This window comes from Solea solea, chromosome 17 (genome assembly GCF_958295425.1).
Source record: "Solea solea chromosome 17, fSolSol10.1, whole genome shotgun sequence".
NCBI lineage: Eukaryota > Metazoa > Chordata > Actinopteri > Pleuronectiformes > Soleidae > Solea > Solea solea.
In genome coordinates, this window is record NC_081150.1 from 2,829,084 (window position 1) to 2,842,101 (window position 13,018).

Below are 13,018 nucleotides of genomic sequence, written 5' to 3' on the forward strand. Positions count from 1 at the left end.
TTTTCGGAATGAGACCTCCTCCATGACATATTAGGTGATGTCAGTGTTAATATCAGGGCGTCACTCCTCTGAAGAGATGCAAACGCAAACACAGTTTTACAGCAGTAGATTGATATAATTTTGAAAAATCAGTATCCTGCCCAGCCTTAGCTGGAATGCTTTGACAAATATCCTGATTGGAACAATCCGCTCCGGGCGGGAGCATCTGACATGTCATCCAGACAAACGATGGATGGATTTCTGTGGTCTAAATGTAATTTCAAACAGTAGTTTAATCACTCAGTGACTTTTCATGCAGGTCAGGGGAAAAGGGGAAGGTTTGTTCAGCCAGAGCCTCCATTATAGCATCACTGTGGTCAGGCTGTGACACGATAAGGCTGCCCCCCCCCCCCCCCCCACCCCAACCCCAACCCCATCTTCTCTTTTAGGCAGAAAATAGTCTACAGGACAGCCAGTGACAAACTGCCCTCTTAAAATCCATTCAGGCTTGTATGCGCATCTTGCAGGTGCTCAGATACAAAGCCTCTTGCCTCTCTGTCCCTCCAGTCTGAGCTACAGCTTCACGTCTTTCTTCCTCTCCGCATCCATCCCTGTTTTCTGACACACTACTGCAGTGGCTGGCACACAACACAGGCTATATCCCAGCAAAAAGGAATGGAATAGGTAATTCAGTAAAAGGTTGCAGGGGGATGTGAGTTGTGCTTTGCAGCTGCTGTCTTGGTGCATGTAAGGAGGTAAGGAATGGCAGAGGTCATTACTCTAATTGCGTGCTGAGACTTAAGTACAGCACACAGAGCCTTGTGGAAATAAAGGCATAGATGTTGTTTTGTTGGTTTGAAAACTAGGAGGATCATAACCTGATTTCTGAGATTTGAATTAAACAAGACTGTAGTACTTCAATGACACTACAACTCAGAGTTAAACAAATACAATTAAAAGCAACACCAACATTACATAATTCACATTTAGATAAAGCAACCATGTGACTATTAGCTATTAAACATGTTGGTATGAGGGGAAGGACTGATTATAAGGATCATTGGTTTCATGTCATTCATCCCTCGTTCCTCTCAGTTATTGTTCCTTTGCCTCTCAAGCTTTTCCATTCCAGCAGAAGTGATGTTTACAGTTGTAATAATGGCTGATTGACCCTTTAAGATATAGTTCTTGATTGGCAAGGATTGCTATGCAGCTGCCTTTGCCATACAATAATGAATTAGATCAATAATAATAATACAATTAGATTCAACATCAATGTAATAAAGGTCCGCAATGTATGATTTTGCCCCATGCTTTGGAAATGATTATCTATTTAACAACTAATTCATCAACTTTCACTCAGCAGCAAAATCTATCCATAATTATTTTTTCTAATTTTATTGTGATCATTTTTAATATAGACTAATTTAGACTTTTCTAATACCATGATTACTTTTTGGCCATATCTACCAGCCCAAAGAAAATCATTCTAGCCTAATTATTATCATACATTATGAAACAGTTGGCTTACAGATGTTAACATGGTGATATTACTTTATAGTAGAAATACATTTTATTGAAAGAGTAAGTGTTTATTTTTATGTTCTAGATATAATCACATTGTATTTTTCAAACAAAATTCATGCAATGCATGTAAAAATTGATATGATCAGTGTGATTGGAACATTTTCTGACTTTCACTTATCCTGTATATTGTTTATGAATAGACAAGTTTGAAGAGCAACAGCATGTAAGTAAGTAGAGAATAACTGGGGACCCGAGGACTGATCCCAGAGGGACCCCACAGGAAAGAGCTGCATTAGACAAGGCTTCAATTAAAACTGATTTTGTGGGAGAAATCTGAAATCACAAAAACAACTGATTGGTGGGGTTATGTTTTGGTTTTGCAACATAAATGTGTGATAAAAGGACAAAAGAACATACCAAAGTGCAGACTCATTGTTGTTAATAACAAGACGCGGCCAAACTGGAGGGCTTTAAAAGTGCATATTAATGATGTTTTTCTTTTCCAGGTTGACATCACTAGTAACAAGCTGTTATTTCCAGACATATGCACACGGCTGAAGTGCTGAAGTTGTTCACTGCAGCTGTCAAAACTTGCAGTCTCAGAGGAGAGGAGGGAGGAAAAAGGAGGCAAAGTCTATGCAAAAGTTTCCTCCAGAGTGTGTTAGTGTGTGGGCGAGACAGTAAATGAGTCTGGTCTTCCCTGAAGGCTCATAGTAGAAGCTATAATGTTCCGAAATGGAAGTCATATACTGCGCGTGGGTGTGCACATGCATGAGTGTGTGTGTGCTACGCTGTTCAGAGGACATCACTGGCTCAGTGGTTCAGTTTTACCACGGCAATAACAGTGGCTGTTGGGAATGCAGCAGTCTCTTGGTCAGCCTCAGCCATGGTGGTAGGAAGGCTATTGTAAATTTCCGGATGTTTATTCGTTAATTTTCTGCTGTTTTATCCTCCACATGAGGGTCACGGGGTGGCCGGAGCCAATCCAAGCTGACATAGGGCGAAAGGCGGGGTGCACCCTGGACAGGTTGGCAGTCCACTGCAGGGCCTACAGGACGAACAACCATCCACTCATATTCACACCTATGGTCAATTTAGTGTCTAATTAACCTAATCTGCATGTTTTTGGACTTTTGGAGGTATCTTGAGTACCCGGAGTGAACCCCCACACATGGGGGAGAGCATGCAAACTCCACAAGGCCCTTGATCAAACCGCTGTTGCCGTGAGACATCAACACTCGCCACTGCGCAACCGTGTGACCCTTCCAGATGTTCAGTTCTGCATTAATCAGCGTTCACTGAGCAGACTTTGGATTTGTTCCAAAGATGATTAGCATTGAGCTTTTCAGTCATGCTCCCAGCCATGTGCTTCTCTGCCTCCTGCCTTTTCACTTTTTCACTCATTAATGCTCCTGCACTCTCTGCACCAACTGTGCTACTTTTGCTTCATTTGTCTCTTGGGTGAAATGTTTTTTAAGTGCACAATATGTAATTTGTTTGCTGGGCGAGGATCTCTCAATCAAAACAATAACAAAAAACCTTGTTTAATGAAGTCAGGAAACAGAGTGGGGGATCATGGGAATTGTCGTCACGTTCGATTATCCTGTGTTTTTTTATGGAGAAGTAGTCGTGATCCAGAATGAAAGAAATGAAAAACAACACACTGGCTAACTAGTCGTGCCAAATATGTTCTTCCTCGCTCTGACACACTTTGTAGAGGGTTTGCTTGGGAAGTTATAGTAGAGGACAAAGTGGACTACATCATTAAAAGGAGACCATTACTTTGAATAGAGTTATGGATTTCTGTCATTTTTAGATATTTATCTAACCCCAAATAAAATAACCTAACCTAACTGCACATAAGCTTCATATAATATATTGATAGAAGCATTGGGTTATATCAGCTGTTAAAAAAAAATGGTTTGAGTCACTAAATTAAGCAGGAATTGGTGTTCATTTTGTAGGTTTATTTTGATTTATTGATTATTTTCATTATTTGATTATTTGGCTTCATACTTACTAAAACAGAAAGAAGTGAATATGGAGGAATAGCAAAGTCTCATTTTCTGCCTGTTCATACTACAACTAATTATTCATGAAAAATAAAAAGAAACATACTTGACAAATCGGGAGCTCCACTGGCATTAAGGCAATTAGATTTAATAAATAAATGACAATTTGCTTGTTATGGTAAATGGTCGGTGTATATAGAGTGCTTTTCTATTCTTGAAGCCTGTTCATAGCTGCAGTTTCACCATTCACCCATTCCCCCACACATTCATACAGTGCATTGCCCGGGGACACACCGGCAAGTAGACGAGTGTAGCCCCGAATTGAACCCCGAGTTGAAAGACAACTTGCTGCTGCACCACTCAGGCAAAATTAAAGGGCTGGTGGAACACACGCACAAACACACCCTGATTGCTCATTGTTTTTATCCACCTTCACCAGCAATTAATCACTGTAATGAATCCCCAAGCTTTTCCAATCATGTTTAGAAAATGACATGCTACTTAACATCTTATCTGGTAACCAGTGAAGGGAAACGCATGCAGATGCCCCTGGAGTACTGCGGGAATGTGAATACCCCGCACCACCATCTATCCACACTCTCCAAACCAACTGACACTAACTAATTGACTTGCAGGACATCTTAATAAAACTAAAAGCAGGAAGTGTCATCTAGCCCACTCATTACATTGGCCTAATCCTTTATAGTTAATTAACTTTTTCCCTTCTGTGTCAAACAAAGGAAAATTTATCATATTGTCAAGAGAAGCAAACCTTTCTTACGCTCCTCTCCACCTACAGTACTGTATCTGAAAGGAATATTTAAAGCTGATGGTAGCAAAGAAATACACACAGGGGCCAAACCCATTTGTCACTGTCAGTGAAATATTTACATAGTGAAGCAACATTAAATTAATTGTCATGTCCATAAATTTATAAGACAATCTCCCTGACCAGCACCGCCAACCTCCTTTTATAAATGTACGTGGATCAGTCTTGTCACTACAATTGTCACTTTGCCAGTACCAAAATGTACCAAGCAGACCACAAAATCATATGTAAAATATGTTATGTAAATTGGAAGTTGCATGATGTTGGCCCTCCCTGGCAGTGAAATGGTGATTTACTTCTTCATGCTAAAATCCTGAGCCCTGGCTGCTGTAGCTGCAGATTAAGTCTGTGAGAGGCATAAATAAAAGCTGCAGCAGTGGATAGTGCCAACGCAGGCAATGTAGACCTGCCCAGGCTTTGACAGAGGTGCCATTCACCCTGCTGTAAGTGCATGTACCATCAAAATAATCTTGGTGAAATTGTTTGACGGCTGACATCCTCCATTGTGTCTTTATTTTTTATTTTATTTTTTTATCATTTTACAAATTTTCAAAGTGAGGTAACAGAAAAATATATTTATATAGTTGCAGAACTCCATCATTTATGCAAGTAATATTCAATGATAGGGAGAGAAAAAAAAACAGCAGCAGGTATTTTTAGAGTTGAAAGTTACCAGTTTCTTGAGCTTCATGCAACATCACACACTGCATGCTCTGCTGTGATCACATGAACCAGCGATGTGGGCTGCACTATAATGATGCCACAGTAAATCACTGCTACATTGGGTTGCGTTGGTTGATTGGTGACTGGGTCAGTGAGTGAGCAAGTAGTTGATTGGTAACTATGTCTTATATACCATGAGTATTTACTTCTACCTCAAATCTTATTATTAATCCCTTTTTTGTATGTATATTCCCATATCAGTTTATACATCTTGGTTTTATTTGTCTTTTGCTATTATTTATGTTGACATATGGTGTTCGGAAATTTTGTGGCTTTGCCTTTGTGTTTATCTTGTTCCTTTCCCTGATTATTAATTCTGTTTTTGCTTTGTTTGTCAAAGCACGTTGTAAACTTGTGTTTTTTAAGGTGCCACACGAAAAAAAATGATTATTATATTTTGAATTCAGCCGGTATAATTTCATGCACATTTGAAATGTCTTTGAAAGACTTTGAAATGCACAAAAAAATGGTGTCTCTGCAAAGTGGTAGTTCTGGAATGGTTCAAATCGAGTATCTCATTAATTCAGAAAGATAATAATTGAAGTAAATGCTATGTGCTTATCACAGTGCCAACGGATATTGGGCTGTTAATCACATGTCTGTCGAAAGGTTTGCTTGACAGTCTTCAAACCTGACAGGTGACATACGACAACAGATATTGGTAGAAATACAGCAGATATATCGTTAAAAGAGCTGTGTCCCTAAAAGAGCTGCAAAAAAAACAACATTGAATCCTTTGTCTGTCATAACACATGGTATATTAACAAAGGTAAGTGATGATTTCCTTGTGACCAATCAACAGTGTGTCTAGCTCCACCCTTTAGGTGCCAGACCCCTCTGCTGCGTATCCCCAACGGAAAGGTGGGACATATGAATATTACACCAAACTGACCTGAACTGTAGCACTTGGTGGAAATTGGGCATAAAAGTAAAAGGATGAATTATTCTACAGATAATATAGAGCAGATGTGTCAAACTAGTGGCCCGCGGGCCGCATGCAGCCCTCCAATCGATTACATGCGGCCCACTACTTGATATCATGTTATAATGAAAACATGGCCCACGACCTCACCTTCTTTTAAACATAGTGTGTCGCTGAGGCACAGCTGCCAGTTAGGTGATAGAAAATAGACAAAATATAATATATGTTTTTATAACAGTAATAATAAGACATTCAGTCAGAATTATCACACACATTCAACTACGTATATAAATAAGCCTGTAAGGGTTTTTAATTATAGTGAACCACATTATTATTTACGTAATTTCAATTCCATGTCTCTGTTTTTGATATTAATAGATTCAATTTGCATCAGAAATATGTTTTTATTTTGAAGTATATGTCCTTGTATATGTATATGTCATTCCATATCAAAACAAGCACTTTTACTTTTTAAATTCTGGGAAATATCATCATGAGTATCTTAATTGGGATATCATGATGCAATATTGTGTTTTAAATTTAAGCTTGCGCTACTGAACAGTTGTTTTTTTCCCACTTATTGTTCTCTAGACTGGCTCCCTCTTGACCAGATTAGACACTCTTTGGCCCCCAGGTCATTTGAGATTGATTATAGAGGATGGTCAGAAACATGGTTGTTTTAAATAATTCTTCATTAAATGGTAACAAACTCATTCTTCCATTTTAGGCCACGGATGACAAATATATCAAAAATCTGTCTGAGACATGGACCATGTCACTTCTTCAACAAGCACCTAACAGTCTGTGTCATTTGTAATGTACAGATTACATTGTTAACACCTCTCTCTCTCTCTCTCTCTCTCTCTCACTCACTCACTTCATCCAGGCCATGGAACCAAAGGAGTGTTCGAGCTGCTCGCAGGCTGGAGGAGAACGAGGGAAAACCTACCCTTCAAAGAGCGCGTGGCAGATGCTTTTGCTGACGTGATGGTCTGCTACACCATGACCAGCTCACTCTACATCATCACCTTCGGTATGGGAGCTAGCCCTTTCACGAACATCGAGTCGGTGAAAATCTTCTGCCAGAGCATGTGCGTTGCTATACTGGTCAACTACTTTTACGTGTTCTCTTTCTATGGCTCGTGCCTGGTGTTTGCCGGACAGCTGGAGCAGAACCGCTACCACAGCGTTTTCTGTTGTAAAATCCCCTCAGTGGAGTATCTGGACCGCCAGCCCACGTGGTTTAAAACTATGATGAGCGATGGACATGACCTGTCCACGCACCATGACAGTGTTCCGTACCAGAATCACTTCATCCAGCACTTCCTGCGAGAACACTACACAGAGTGGATAACAAACACTTATGTCAAGCCCTTTGTGGTAATTCTCTATCTCATCTATGCCTCTTTTTCGTTTATGGGATGTTTACAAATCAGTGATGGATCGAATATAGTGAACCTGTTGGCTAGTAACTCTCCGAGTGTTTCTTATGCGCTGACTCAGCAGAAATACTTCAGCAACTACAGTCCTGTGATCGGATTTTACATTTATGAGCCCATCGAGTACTGGAACTCCACGGTGCAGGAGCACCTGAAGACTCTAAGTCATGGTTTCAACAAGATTTCGTGGATGGACAACTTCTTTCACTACCTGCGGGTGGTGAATGTTAGTGCGTCAACAAAGGGCGACTTCATCAACATCCTTAAAGGCTCCTTCCTGCGTAGCCCAGAGTACCAGCACTTCACTGAGGACATCATCTTTTCGAAAAACCGCGACACCGATGAGTTTGACATAATCGCGTCACGGATGTACCTGGTGGCACGGACAACTGAGAAGAAGCGCGAGGAGGTGGTGGAGCTTCTGGAAAAGCTCCGTCCATTGATGCTCATCAACAGCATCAAGTTCATTGCCTTCAATCCCACGTTTGTTTTCATGGACCGCTACAGCTCCTCCGTCATCTCCCCCATCCTGACCTCAGGCTTCAGTGTACTCACCATCCTCATCCTCACTTTCTTCCTGGTCATCAATCCCTTAGGGAACTTCTGGCTCATCCTCACAGTTACATCTGTGGAACTGGGTGTCTTGGGTTTGATGACCCTTTGGAACGTTGGCATGGACAGCATCTCAATCCTGTGCCTTATTTATACCCTCAACTTTGCAATGGATCACTGTGCACCACACTTGTACACTTTTGTGCTGGCCACTGAGCACACTAGGACGCAGTGCATTAAGTTGGCACTGGAGGAGCACGGGGCTGCCATCCTGCAGAACACATCCTGCTTTGTGATTGGGATAATGCCCCTGGTGTTTGTGCCTTCCAATCTGACCTACACACTGTTCAAGTGCTCCCTTCTCACCGCAGGTTGTACTGTGCTGCACTGCTTCGTCATCCTGCCGGTCTTCCTGACCTTTTTCCCGCCATCCAAAAAGAGACACAAGAAAAAGAAACGGGCCAAGCGGAAAGAGCGTGAGAGAGAGCGGGAACGGGAAAGGGAGAGGGAAAGAGAAAGGGAGGAGATAGAATGCATTGAGGTCAGAGAGAATCCAGATCATGTGACAAATGTTTGAAGAGATGTTAACCGTGCATATCAGTGGGTCAGTTACTGGTTAATGTGAGGTGTTCTCCACTTGTGAGAAACCTCTGGAAATGCAGGGGGAAGTCGATGCATCCCCTGTGGAGTGGACACCTGTCACTCCCAACCAACAGCAGCTAAGCTGGCCAGAGTAGAGTGCAGCGCCACTGGTCAGTCCTTCAGTCTGGACAGTGTATCTCATTTGCACAAACTGTAACATGCTCTCGGTTCTAAAGCTCTTTCCCAACTATTTGGAATTTTAAAAAAAAACAAGTACGTTGGCAGAACCTATGCTTGCTAAATCTGTAGGTATATTCTAAAAGTACAGTATGCTAGTCCATTTCAATATTAGCGATTCTATGTTCATCTCATGCAGCCCTTATCACAAAAGACAGTAAGCGAGGATCAGAGCAGTCTGTTAAACAAAGTGTGCGTGTACACGTTGGTAAAAGTGGATAGAGTTATAACACAAAAGTGCACAGATTAAGGTTGTGCAGATGACAACTGTGACCGCACCTCCCTCCTCACACACTGATAACAGCAAAAGTAAACAAAAAAACAAATTCTGTGGAAAGAGAGCGAAACTGCGGACCTGGAAGCACACTGCATGCTTAAATCTCAACAGGAAAAATAGCTGAACAGCTGAACTGGGCAGATGGCATACACTGTGTCTATTATGAAGAATTATCTTGCACATTGCTTTATGTCAAGGTTCATGTAAGCAGGAGGCAAATATTTCTTCTTCATTCCAGAAGTCATGTACAGTCTTAGACAATGGCAAAATGAACTAACATTTGGGGAGTGAGTAATAAGTAACTGTTGTACAGCCATATTTAAAAGGCAGTAAACCCGAGTACATACGAGTACTCATATAAGAGTTAATCCCAAATTGTTCTTGCAGACCAGTAAACCCGAAAGTGAAGAGTGAGTATGTCAGACTGTCTAGCAGACTGGAACATTTCTGTGAGAGAACAAATATCTCTGTGATCGGCTCACGAAAGCTCGCTGGCATGGCACTGGTAATTGGAGAGGGTCTGAATGTGATTCAATACTAGAAATGGTGCCAAATGGTGTACACAACCTTTTGTCCGTCAGATTTGTATAAAAAAAAACAAACAAACAAAAAAAATCTATCCCAGTACATTTGAACTTTGTCCCAGCTCATTTCCGTGATTGCTGTTCAGTGTTGTTCAGGTTTTTGAAGCAAATTATGTAAGAGATTTTAAATGAAGCAGTGAGGCACTTGTGTAAAAGGTTTTGAGATCAAACTGAAATTGAAAGAGCTAAAGAGAAAGTTGGATCGAGTTGAAGTTGATTTCGCTCCAGATATATTCAAATTACATTTCCGATTATACTGACATTTAAACAAATTACCTAAAGTTCAGCCCTGCGTTAAAGTAAGGGCAGTTTAAAACTGTGTGTTATAATAAGCAGTGCATATTTTGTTTTTTTTTTGTTTTTATATACATAGTTTTCTTTTATCAGCCTCTACACTGATGTGGATATTTCAAGTGGAACAATTGTAAAATTGGGGTTGATCATGCATGGTCAAAGAGAAACATCCACATTTCATGCTGTTTCTTCCGGCTGCGCAGAATTTTCTAGCCTTTTCAGCTCATTTTTTTTGTTGTTCCACCCACAATGTAAAGCTGCTGTCAGTCATGTCAACCTTTAGATAACCTTTGACTAACATCCTGTTTGTAGCAGAGAGACTGAGAGACCCACAGTACAGTGGAAACACTCAATCAGGGATAGCTGTCAGAATAAAGGCCCTTTTTAACATTCATTTAATCAAAGTACAACACTGACAGCAGCTTTAAATGGTTCAATTCATTCTAACAACTGTCATCAACAGCATTTGCAGCAGCTTTTGTTGAAGTAAAACACTTTATCAATGCACTCCTATCTTACCCACCCTGCACTTAAAGCAATCAAATGAAACCACAAGCAGAGAAGTGAAAAGAGCTTGACATTTTCCCTTTATGGAGACCAAATCAGAGCTTTAAGTAAAATGAGTATTGTACTTGAAGGAATGCTAACGTAGCCCTGTATCTGCTGAATGTGGACATAAGAAGGTTGTGTGTGTTTTACACTAACACACAAATAAACTGTTTTGTTTAGTTCTGCTGCCAACGCATAGCCAAAAAGATTAGAAATAGCAATGCTGCTTTATTGAACATCTGCTCTTCTCTTATTAAGGGATGGAGTACTTGCTGTGTAAGAATTACTTTATGTTAATGCTGTCAAATGAATCATTTAATTTTGTTACAATCATGAAGGGTTCACAGAAAACCTCATTTGAACCTAAGTGAATTGATTAACTACACTTTAGGAGCAGGGCCACGCCTCAGTCACACCGCTAATCACCAGCAAAGCCTTTTTATTCCTGGTCAACCTTCTCAGTCTCACCCACCTTAGCCCTCTACCCTTCATCCCTCAAACCTAACTCCTTCATCCCTTGCTTTTTATACTTGATGACCACTCAAAGTGCTTTGTACCAGTTAGTCCATATCACTCATTCACTCTCACAATCATACAGCACATTTAGGTGTGAACTGGCAGAGCAGGAAGTCGAACTCTCTGCCTTTCAGTTGGGGGATGACTCGCTTTACCACTGAGCACCTTCACCCCTCTACCCTAACTCCAGGATCCTTCATCCATCAACCCTAAATCCTTCATCTACTGTAACTCTTTCATCCTTTGACCCTAACGTCTATATCTTTCATCTCTAACTTCTCCATCCCTCAACCCTAGCGCTTTCATCCCATGTACCCAACTCTATTGACCCTAACTTCTCCATCCCTTTTATTTTGTATTTGCTTCCTCGCTGCCATGCTTGTAAAACCCGATTTAGACCATTTTTATTTTGAGACATGGAGCATTATTGCGTTTCAAGTCTCCATTAGATGATAATAAACTGTGGCCACAAGAGGGATAAACATGGATTTGTGTGGTTAAGTCTAGACTGTGACTCTACCATCTGTCCCCTCAGCAGAAATCCAGATTCACCAGAACAGGCTGTGATTTTCAGTCGTCAGTTGTCCAGTGTTGAAGAGTCTGCCTCACATTGTCGTTCTTGGCTGACAGGAATCACACTTGAGTTGACGTTTGTTGCTGTTAAAGCCCACCTATCTCCACCCCACACTTCTAATGAGTCCATTATCTGAGTTACCATAGAGATTCTGTCAGCTCCAGCCAGTCCATCAAAAAATATAAAGAACTTCTCCATTAAGATGTTTGACATTATCTGACGCTCCTGACGTATCATTGACTATTTGCAAGAATAAGGATGAAAGTGATTGATGAGTGTGTTAGGGCTGTCACTTTTTATCCGAAATTCAGATATCCTTTCAAACTTGGTGAAAGCTAAAAGTTTTGGGTTGGCAAAGGACCGAACAAATCTGTAGACTCACCTGTTAGCTTAGCTGTTAGCTCCACCAGAGTGAAGCGACAAAGGAGGCATCATAGACGAGAAACACAAGTGTTGAATCTCACGTAAATTAATAGTAAATTAAGAGTTGGCATTGGTGAACCCGGCCGAGTATGCCAGCGATTCAATTGCCCTCTGCAAACATGACGTTTTGGTCAACTACACAATCTCCTAAACAATTCAAACCAATCACAAATGGGTTGTTTGGCACTCTGGCGCACTAGAGATGGGCTTAAAGTAATGACGACAGAGAAGCGACATCTAGCAGCTTTTGTACACGCCCAACGTGGCTGTCATCAGATTTGGCTGACCTGTTTTTTAGTGACTAGTATCACGCCATCACTCCTAGAAAACAACAACAAGCACATCTGTTGGGTCTGATTGGTTGTAGATCTTTTGTGCACAAAGGCATTTTGATCTATGTCCGTTGATCACGTCTGTTGGAATTGGGAGGTGACTACACCCTAACCAGCCTCATATTCTATCTCAAATGAGATTGAGATGCAGAAAACTAAAACAATAATTATGTCACATTTGTGTGTATAATGGCAAGAGAAACATCCAAACACCAGAGTTGTGTAATAGTCATTCAAACTTGATATTTAGGAAGAAGGTGACAGCCCTAGTGTATTTTCAGTGTAAACATGCCAGACGATCTAAAGATAACAGATGTGTGTACAGGTGTTCCAGTGCTTGTTGAGTGTTTTAACACACACACACACACACACACACACACACACAGAGGCACACAATATCAGAATTTAAAAAATAAGAATTCCAGTTAACCTTTTTTTTTTTCTCACTTACCTCCATTTACATTCCTTCGTTTGAAAAACCCAATGTTTAATGGTCCATCATCGAAAAGTTGCTTCTCTATTTGGTAAATAGTGTTATTCGCAGTCAAATAACAAAGATTCAACGTCAGTCAGACCAACAAATACAAATTTGAAAGTGACCTCTGACGGGCAGATCTTTGACCTTGTCAGGACTGACTCATCCTTTCAAAGCTGTCGTCGTGGGGAC

The 13,018-nt window shown here is 40.8% G+C and overlaps 1 protein-coding gene across 1 annotated transcript in view; it reads left to right on the forward strand.

Annotated features, from left to right (window-relative positions):
* Positions 1-12,151, forward strand: part of ptchd4 (patched domain containing 4) — a 45,845-nt gene extending 33,694 nt beyond the window's left edge. The window contains exon 3 of the mRNA XM_058614395.1: positions 6,879-12,151. Within this exon, the coding sequence (XP_058470378.1) occupies positions 6,879-8,560 (1,682 nt within the window). The 3' untranslated portion in view covers positions 8,561-12,151. The remainder of the gene's footprint in view (positions 1-6,878) is intronic.
* Positions 12,152-13,018: the final 867 nt, after the last annotated feature.